Below are 10,536 nucleotides of genomic sequence, written 5' to 3' on the forward strand. Positions count from 1 at the left end.
GTAGACGNGTAGAGAGANAGAGAGAGAGAGAGAGAGAGATTCACTCCGATTTCGCAAGCGGTCCCGTGATACTTCGGCGCTCACTTCGGTGGATTGTATCTCTCCTCATTGAGTTCACTCGACCGAAATCGAGCCCATCGGCATCCCACGCGCAAAGGAGCTCCGGCGTGTAATGCCGAAATGGGAAGCGAGGTTGGATCGCACCGCGCACGTGTACAGCATTGAAAAGAGGCTGGATATCGGGATTATATACGAAAGCGATGCCAAAGAACAATCTCCCGCTAAAGAAGCCAAAACGCGCAACAAACCGCGTAACTCCCTTCAAAAAGATAGTTCCTTTACGTGTTACGTTAAATGGATACGATATAGACAGACACACAATTGATGGAACTGAAACTATCGAGAAATAAAGTTTTCAGTTCAACACAAAGCGCATTTATACATTTCAACGGATTGAAAAACACACATCAATTATTTAACATGTACAACGTACGATAGTATGTTTTATATCGCTGTTTGGACACGTAATGCCGGGGATATCTTAGGTAACCGATATAGCGATACAAGTGTATCTTATATAAAAGAGGAAGAAGAAATAGCAAAGGTTATTGCGAAAATCTCGTTCTCGAGGATTCTTATCTTTTACTTTGAAGCTTTGAAGTCGTCTAATGTAGCTATAATGCGTCGATGAATGGAAAATACTTTTACTCTTTTAACGGCGCTTTTATACACGCTTGATATGATTATCAATTTGTGTGCACAGATACCACATTATCGACTCTTGCCGTGCCGCTTGATCTGCCCAGCAGCCGGCGGCTACAGCCGAAGGTCGTATCGATTCTAAAATCCACGAATGATATGATCGGCCTACGCGAGCGCGAGTTCGTAGGATGTGCGAATAGCTACCAAACTACCTACTTGTTATCAAGAAAGTCATTGCTAAAGTCGTATATCTTTCGCGGACAATTAATTCTCTGCTTGAGCGAGGATGGCATGCAGGCTTGTGGCTCGTTATCGTCCTGGAATCGTGTCATGGATTTTCAACGATACACCAACGGCAACGGTTCGAGATTCGATGAAATTGCGGTGACCTTAGACCGTCGCGTCAAGACAGGCGATAAATCGAAGCAGGATTGATCGATGGTGAAATATTACGCTAACATAAAGAAAAAGAGAACGAAAGAAAAAGCTATCCGCTAACACCGCGTGTTATCTACAAAGTGCAAGTTGAACGATAAAGTTGGTCTAATATAATGAATATGCGATCGTTACATCGAAATCGATCAACAATTCGCAAGCAAAGCGGTAATTCAACTCTGTGGATGAGCGATAAATCCGACCGGCCGATTAGTTAGCACCGTCGCTGTGTTTGCAACTTCTACGGCTACGGCGCTTATACACGGTGGCCCGATGGTATCGCGGCTTCATCGTATTATTCATGAGTTTATAGTCTCGAGAGGGACTGACGGAGTAGGGCGTACTCCGCGGTACTGATTTTATTGCTCGTCGTAGGTGCTATCTCTGGCAAAGCGGCCGCGGCGTCTCGATATCTCTCGCAAGCACTGAGAGATCGTCGAGATGTGGGACCACCCACTCTATTCGCAGCGCGAATGTCGTTTTTGCCTGCTCCAGTAAAACTCAACCCCGCACACCGAGGAGTCTCTGTCCTTCGTGTATGACAAATGATCAGCCGTAGCGTTGAATTAACTCTTGGCCGGACGGTGTACGTTTGATTAAGTCTACCGAAGCGTATCCGCCAAGATGCATTGAGTCTCCGTTCATGTGTATGACAGCCGGGATACTTGCCGATATTCCGTAACGTGTAAAGCGGCTACATGGGCGGTCATACGATAGCATTAATTTGAATTCGATGGCTTTCGAGGAAGGTCGAAGAAATGAGGCCATCGACAGTTTTTATCACTGACAGATTCTATGAGAGGAGATATAGTACATATTTCTTGGCGCCCCCCTTGGAATTTCATTTAAAAAAATGTTTATAATAAAATATCATATATATATATATATTTTTTTTTTTAATGTTTCTGAAATGCTTATCACAATTTTGATATTCCAAAAAAATATTTTTTTTAAGGAATTCCTAGCTATAAGAAACAATTATAATAGATTCCATTATATTTTTCCTTTTCGTGTTATATAATTTTAAATAAAACGTTTAATGAATTAAACATTCTTTAAAGTAGTATTATTATTTAAATGATAATATTTTGTCTTTTTATATTTGGCAATTTTTCCATATCATTCATGCCTTATTTTCCGCTTTGCTCCAATTTCAATCTCTAAATTAAAAAAAATTTCGCTTGTTGCCCGTCAATAAATAAATTTTTGAATTTTTCCGCCAATGATTTTTACATTAGTTAAATCAGCCTTCGTGAACAGCATGCCGATCCTGACAGAAAATTTTGAACGATGACTGAATGAATAAACAGTACAACACTTTTTGCGCTGTGTTTCTACTGTAATTGTCATCGTAATCCGACAAGCTTGCAAAAACAAACCAGCGCCAGCTCTCAGTCACGCAAATGTCATTTAAATCGTCCACAAGAAGGATCTATTCTCTGACTCCCTTTCGGTGTTGTATTTGGCCGCGCCCCAGTGTCATATAAACAGGAATTAGGCGGGATCTTGAAGAAGGGAGCCTCGTTGAGACGCTCTAATCTCTCTCTTTTTCACTCAACGAGCCTCTTATGCAAAATCCGCGAGTTATGATCGTAAATAACGGTGAGACGACTTCTCTCCTCCCATGCGCGCATCCGTTTGTCGTCGACCATTTAACGTTGTTAATACATGGTTCACGCTTGCGAAACGAACTGGCCGTTGCTGACATGCCGATGTGCGTTTTCTATCCCGCCATCACCGGTAACCGGCGACGACGTCGCATCGCCTCGAGGCGCCTCCGTTGTGCGCACCGTCATCCCTAGAGCCCCAGTAATTTAGCACATTCTTTTTCCCCCGGCGCTTGCAGGCAGATCCTTAATTATCCAACCGACCAACGACCGGTTGTCATCGACAGCCAGAGTGATGAGCGCGAAAAGACCACCCGTAGCTTCCCATCCACGCCTTTCATTTGCGGATGGGTATATCCGCAGGGTTGACACAGCTAAACGTTGATGGAGACGAATGAAAGAAGGAGAGGGATACTACACTATATATTTACATATCGGAGCTCGCTGCAGTGGCTCTTAGAGTGTAAGCAACGATAAGATAGGTATATGCATATAACACATAATAACGAAAAATAGAAAATATAAAGAGACGATACAAAACCCTAACATTACGATATTTATATATAACCTTGTACAATGTAAGTCTTCTTATAGGTACATCGTATCGGGAACCTCTAATGTAAAGAATAAATTATAGATGTGGATCCTAATGAGAGCTCATCGTGCTGCACTTTGGAATGAAAAAAAAGATGCTGCATTAACGTGAGTAACGTATTCATTTTGCAAGCGACCGTTGTATTCTACGGACCGGTTGGTCCAACGAATTTTTTGCGTCCATGTTAATGGATCCTGCCGATTGTAGGGATATCAACTCGTAATTTATTCATTGTCCTCAATGGAAAGCCATAGTGATAGTTGATTGATGGCGTCGCTGATTCGAGCTGGCCAGCCGCGTTGTTTAATTTATTCATCGAACTCTCTCTCTCTTTGGCTTGGAAATTTATGATGTTATTATTATGTTTTATATGCAAAGTCATCGATTACCTATGCACCATTCTTGCCAGTTCTCGCGCAGGTAAAGAAGCGGCGTCCGTGGAAACGTTCTGATTTACTGGCTTCAAGCTTAACAAAGCATCGATTGTTCTTGCTTGCTTGATGCCAAAAAATAAATTAAGATTAAACTATCAAACCTATCTCGAAGGCCGATTCGGACATAGCCGTATACATCCGTTACACGAGCTAAGAATATCTTTATTTACTGTTTATTTTTTCAGCTATTAAGATCTCACTAATTGCTTTTTATCAAAAAATTGTAATATTTATTATAATACTAATATTTTAATTCTAAATTTTGATAATTTTTTAATTTCAAAATTATTCTTTTACGAGAAAATATAATATTAAGACCACTATACTGAGATACCTATAATAATATATATGTATAATATTAGGAAATATAATATCTATCATTTTTCGAGTATTTATATTAAATAATATTGTTTTTAATGTAAGTTTGATGATAAAAATTTTTATAGAACAAGTGCGATTGGAAGTGTCTTACTTATTATTATCAGTCTGTTGACGATAAGAGAAACTTTTATTTATTGTCTGAATATCCTTTGTTTTTGAAATGGTGAGATGTATAACAATTAATAATATTTATAACTAAGTTTTTCATTTAGATGTTTGATTGATATTATCAGTTTAATTTAATAATCTTTTATTTTATTTAATTAATGCATATAATAATATAGTGTACATAATTTGTGTATAATAATTAATAATTAATAACGTGTACATACTGTTTGTTATATAGGTACAGAAAATTAATAATGTATATAGTTTATTATTTTGAAATAATTCTAGGGAATATATTAAATAACGATTTACAAACTTCGTTCCGTTTGTTTAATAGCTCGTTGCTCAAATGTACGTTTTCGAAAGACTTTAGCAATTAAATAAATTTGCAAGTATTGTAATGCGATGTAAAGATTTTTGATTTTTCAGATCATCGCTGTAGACGACATTCTACATTATAGAATGTTGAGGAATTGATTTTTTACTAAATCTACGAATAGAATATTCAACGAAGAATTTATATAATTAAAGATTACAATGTTACAATAATTATAATACATGTGGTTTGACCTATTCATAATTTATATTAGTTTGACCATTTCAACGATTTAAATATGTATGCACTCTGATCAGGACCTATTATTATAAGGCCGATATTTTAATACAGATTTATTAGCAAAAATAGTCTAACTAGACTTATTATTCTTTCTTTTTACTTTTTTTTCGAATTTTATTCTTAGAAATGTTGCCACTTTTCTAATTAAAATTCATTCTTTTTTTAAAATTCATTATTTTTTTATTTCATGATCCATTAAAAGGATCATAAAGACGTCTCTTGACATCCTTTTTTTTTTATCATTGGCATTAAACCAAATGCAACAAGTGTATGCAAAATGCCGTTATTGCAAAGCTAAGCATAAAATTGGATGAATGCCTTTGTCGATAATGCGAATGATAATATTCACGTGCTGTAGTACGTGGCTCTTAACTCTTAAACGTGGTTCACCCTTCTGTAAAATCTAAATGTCGTATCGAATCATTCGCACGAATTTTTAGGTTTCAATTCGTCTGTTACGTTCTTCTCTTCGTTTCGTTTTCCAATAAAACGCGGTATACGAGAGAGAGTTCGCTGAATAAGGCCTGGATGAACGATATAACGAGCATGCAGTATCGAATATCGTAATACCGTAAAATTGAGGATCGCTTTCTCAATGCCCGATCGAAAAATGACTTTGTAACGAACGAAATTTGCACGCCACTAAAAGCTTAATTTTTGTATTAATCTTTTTCTGTCTTCATCAATTCCGTATCTACATAAAAATATGCAATAATATCAATTTGAGCATAATATTTATAAATTAAGATTCTCTTGATGTGAATGTGTTATTCAATGTTATTCATAATGATAACGAGAAATTCATTTCAATATTTGTTAGAATTGTTATATTCAATAATATTTTTTATTACTCTATGTATCATGCTGAAATTTATCGTGCATATTTCGGTCGACGGGCATTTAGAGAAATCAATCAAAATCAACCAAAAAAATATCTGTGTTATTATAATTTACATTGAATCAATATAAATTAGAAATATAGAGCGTTCTATATTTCTGATTCATACTGATTCGTGTAATATAAATTATAATATATTTTTTGTTGATTTTGATTGATTTCTCTCAAATCTACTTTAATTTTAATTAATATCTTGATCAATATCTCTTTTTCCTTCTCTCTCTCTCTCTCTCTCTCTCTCCTCTCCTCTCTTTCTTCTTTCTTTCTCTCTCTTTTTTATTTTTCTCTTTCTTGCATATGGGAGCTCGTGAATTACTTTATTGTAGTTACATACACGATACAATCACAAAATATTTTATCACAAAATATGAAATATGTATGAATATATTAATATACATGCATGTACATGCATATTCACAACCGTGCTATTGCATTTTAATTGGGTTATTAATGTCATTAGTCAGATCGATGCGTAAATAAAGCGCTTGCATTTCCGGTCACTGTATACGCGATATAACCGGATATGCTCGCGCGAAACAACTTCGCTCCTTCGCTGTTCATCGACATCCGGCAACTTCAGGCACGTATTGAAGCTGATTTAGTACTCGCCAGTCATAATGATCATATTCTTGGTACTTCTGACGCTTTTCGTCGCGACTATTGATGGCGGTCTGCTCGAAAAATACACCAACGCGCCCGGAAACGTATATCACGGTAGGTAAGTGTATTTGCATTTCATAACCGCTGCCAATTTCTTGCCGCGGCGAAATCCGTACTAAACTGATGTTCGTTGGATCTCACAAAGTGACAATTATGACGAAAGATAAGCTAAGGGCTATTTAACAATCTTTCAAATTTAGAAGGGATGCGCAATCGTAAAGAATTGAAAAGTTTACAAAGTGCCGTTTTATTTACAACCTCAAGTAGCACAGTAGCGCTTACAAAGCGCTAAAAAAGCGGGACGTCATCGTTACGTAATTGGTCCTTTTAAACGAACGATCCAGGTTTACCCGAGACATTCATGGGCCAGAGTTGTTGATACCGAAGCGAGTGCTCGCAGATGGTAGCTTCAGCACGTATTTTCTACCGAATTTCTATAACCGTCGTGAGATCAGCGAGCGCGGTAAACGATCTCTTGGGTCGGCCGATAAACTGCACCTGGTGCTACCCTTCAACCAGATCGATCACCACGTGGAGCTCAGCCCGTACCATGAATTCATCTCGCCCGACATGGTGGTGGAGACACGGGGCGCTGGTATTAGCACTAATCTCAACGAGGGCTTGAAATTCAAAAAGGCATCCGATCGGCAGTGTCACTATCGCGGTATTGTTCGGGGCCATGCCAATTCCAGAGCGGCTCTGTCTTTGTGTGACGGTGTGGTTAGTATAATGTAATACAACTTTCTTGATGTTAACGAACCAAAAAAGAATTTCAGACACAATAAATTAAGTGCCTTGTCACAATAAATTAAGTCTTTTAAGATACATATCCTTTGATCAAGGATTTATGAATTGCGTTTTAATTAATTTGTATGGAAAAGAAAATTTGCTTTGTAAAATTTTAGAGTGAAAATTTCTCACTCTAAACAGTGAAATCATTCTTACGATTGAAAATGAGCCGCTATTTTCAACACTAGCTTATGTTTCATTTTTTCGAGAGAGATTTCATTTCAAAGAATTTAGAGAGCATGATACTTATTACTTATCGCAGAGATACTATATTAATTAATTGTTTACATGTTCAAAGATAAATTAATTAATATGATTGCGTGATCTGATGCTTTTATTTGTCTCTTCGTGAAAATTAATTAATTCTGCCAGATTGAATGTCGATTGATGTGACGTTCGATAGCGTCGGATTTTAATCTTTGCGCTTGCCATTTCGCATGGCTCGTTATTAATTTTGATGAGAGAGTTGCGAGCTAGAGAGATGGAACAGAATTTCGAAGTGGCTACGAATGTGGTTGGTGCATATAATACGTTCCATGGATTCCTTCGGGAGATTAACGTTAACGAAGCAAGAGAAGACTCGCGAGTGCAGTCGGACGAATATTGTAGAAAGGTTGTGCTGGAACATTCCCTAAATCCCGTCGAAATTCGATGTGAATGTTATGTAACATTTTTCATGACGATATTCTCTCACATTTTACGTTCATCAAGCTCGACGCAATAATATTAGGTAGAATGCAGTTTGAATATTCAAAAGCTTGTGATGTGATTGTCATTTATAATAAAGCATCCTGACAGATGACGCTAAAAGTTATTTTAATATAACATATATTTTCAGGTCGCTAAACACCTACAGAGATAAATGATGCTATTTTAGCTGATCTAGATTTACATATCATGATATGATTTATACACTTGTAAATTTCATTTATTTTTACTAAACTTAGAATTGTCATTTTCTCCGTCGCACATTTCAGTGTCTGCAATCATCGCGAAAATAGAAATAGATCGATAAATACGTACAATCGATGACATTGCAGGGCAATGTGCATCGATTTACATGCAAATGAATTTATCAACATACACGTTTCTAAGTGCGTAATAAAAGCGTCGATCCTAGGTGAACTACGAGCGCGCAGTGAAACATAACGTGTGTCATGCAGCGGTATTTAATCGCGGTGCTATAGTGACGCAATATTCATTGGTACGTTGCACTTCGACCACTTGCACATCGTCCGTTCGATTAGGTGACTTTTTCCGAAAAATAAAATGGACGATAGTAAGAATCGCGTCACAGCTGTGAGCATGCTGTCGATACTTTCGTAAAGCATACTTTTTTTATTCAATTATAGCTCGATTGTACCGGTATTAGGAAAAATTGAGTTTCTCGATTACATCGTGTACGAGCTCGATATTTGCAATTTGAATATACGTTGACGCCAATAGTTGTATTCTACGGTGCGATATTCTCAATAGCCTCGAAAGTTAATTTTCTGTCGCGTTTCGTTATTTTCAGCTCGTTATTTGCAAAGCGACGATTACGTGTGCAGATAAAGTGCAAGCTACGCGAAACGGATGGAATGCCTGGTTGATTTTATTAAACGTACGGTCGCAACGCATGCCGAGAGCGTGATTATCATCTATGATTTTCCGCCGGTCACGCGAATTTGCGGCGAAATGAATCATTGAACGACATTCGCGTCCGTAACAGGCGACCTGTTAAATACAGGATTTCTACGTAAACCTACTACGCTAACGTTCTAAGGCCTAATTTCACAACTCATAGTTAACTCTTAACTGAGGGGGTTCAACTTGTTCATTATCTTTTTTCAATTTTAGAATTGGAAAGAGATGAGAAACAAGTTGAACCTCGATTAAAAGTTAATCGTGAGTTGTAAAACTGGGTCTAAATGGATGGAATAGCGCGAATCGATCGAAATGTCACGTGAAATGTGACATTTCGCTTGGCTTTTTCCAATGTCTACTTAAATATCATCCAGTCTTAGTTTCTATATTACATTACATTTATATATAATATATTTATATCATACTGAAGATATCTCTCGATATGGACGCAGTCTGGCATAAATTGAAATGTTGAAATTAATAACCAACTAGATGGAATTCTAATCAGAATTCTACTATTTATAAATCTTAACGTTGTATAACGAGAAAAAAATTTACGATATATTTGACATACTTAATTTCATACGCCAATCATAAAACGCTGATCTTTAACATGCGAGATCAAAATTTCGCAACGTAGCGACTTTACGTCAACTGATACGTCATGCGTAAAAATGAATGTCGATATTTTATTTCATATTATTATCGATAACACCTCTCACGCGCAGGTTGGCTACGTGCAAACTAATCACGGACGGTACTTCATCGAGCCAGTGTATCAGGCGGAACCTGAGCCCGACGGCCAACACATTCACGTGGCTTACAAACGAGATGCGCCGCACGAAAAGAAAGGGCAAACTGATACCGTATCGAAAAGACATTGCGGAACTAGCGGTTAGTACCTCAAATATTTTATAATATATTCTTATCTCTGCTCTCTTCTTCTTGAAAGTAATTTCGAATGAAGTTAGGAAATTGAACGAAACTAGGAATTGCCTGGCATATCCTATCATTTATTATTTTAACATTTCACTTTAACTCGAGACGATGTAGTTCCCAGCCTGTGTCGCGGACATTTATTATATACCGTAACACGAGAGGATTTCGCATAGTTACGCGCAAGTGACAAATAATGGCGCGTAGTTTGTGGAAGCTCATTCTCGTTTTAACAGACAACTGGGAGTCAGCGTGGGCGGAGCAGCTGGCTAAAAGGCAGATGCAGCTAATGGAAAATAATTCTCTTGGCGAGAAGCACAATATCACAATATCAACGGGAACGCACAGTATACATCGTTATATCGAAATTGGATTAATTGCTGATCGAAGATTCCTTGATTTCCACAATAACACTGATTACGAACAATATCTCTTGACGATTATGAACATGGTCTCTGACTTTTATCACGACAGATCCGTGGGGAATCAAATAGACGTCGTCTTAGTACGTGTGATATATTTGGAGAAAGAAAAAGAAGAGGTATGCGCGCGTCGTGTGATCATAAAATAAAGAAAATAAAATATATTCAATCAGGAAATAACAAAAGCAGTTACCAAATCATTGTTATCTTATTTATCTGAGATGAATAAATTATTTACATTATAATTATTTAAACTTATCTAAACAAATTATTTAAACTGATATATATATATATATATATATATATATATATATATATATTAATTTA

General features: G+C 36.9%; 1 protein-coding gene across 1 annotated transcript in view; it reads left to right on the forward strand.

Moving 5' to 3' along the window:
* Positions 1–6,393: 6,393 nt before the first annotated feature.
* Positions 6,394–10,536, forward strand: part of LOC105625782 (A disintegrin and metalloproteinase with thrombospondin motifs 7-like) — a 13,558-nt gene continuing 9,415 nt past the window's right edge. Inside the window, exons 1-4 of the mRNA XM_012207101.1 lie at positions 6,394–6,494; positions 6,781–7,156; positions 9,580–9,745; positions 10,024–10,328. Coding sequence (XP_012062491.1) covers positions 6,394–6,494; positions 6,781–7,156; positions 9,580–9,745; positions 10,024–10,328 — 948 coding nt within the window. The remainder of the gene's footprint in view (positions 6,495–6,780; positions 7,157–9,579; positions 9,746–10,023; positions 10,329–10,536) is intronic.

This window comes from Atta cephalotes (genome assembly GCF_000143395.1).
Source record: "Atta cephalotes unplaced genomic scaffold scaffold00003, whole genome shotgun sequence".
NCBI lineage: Eukaryota > Metazoa > Arthropoda > Insecta > Hymenoptera > Formicidae > Atta > Atta cephalotes.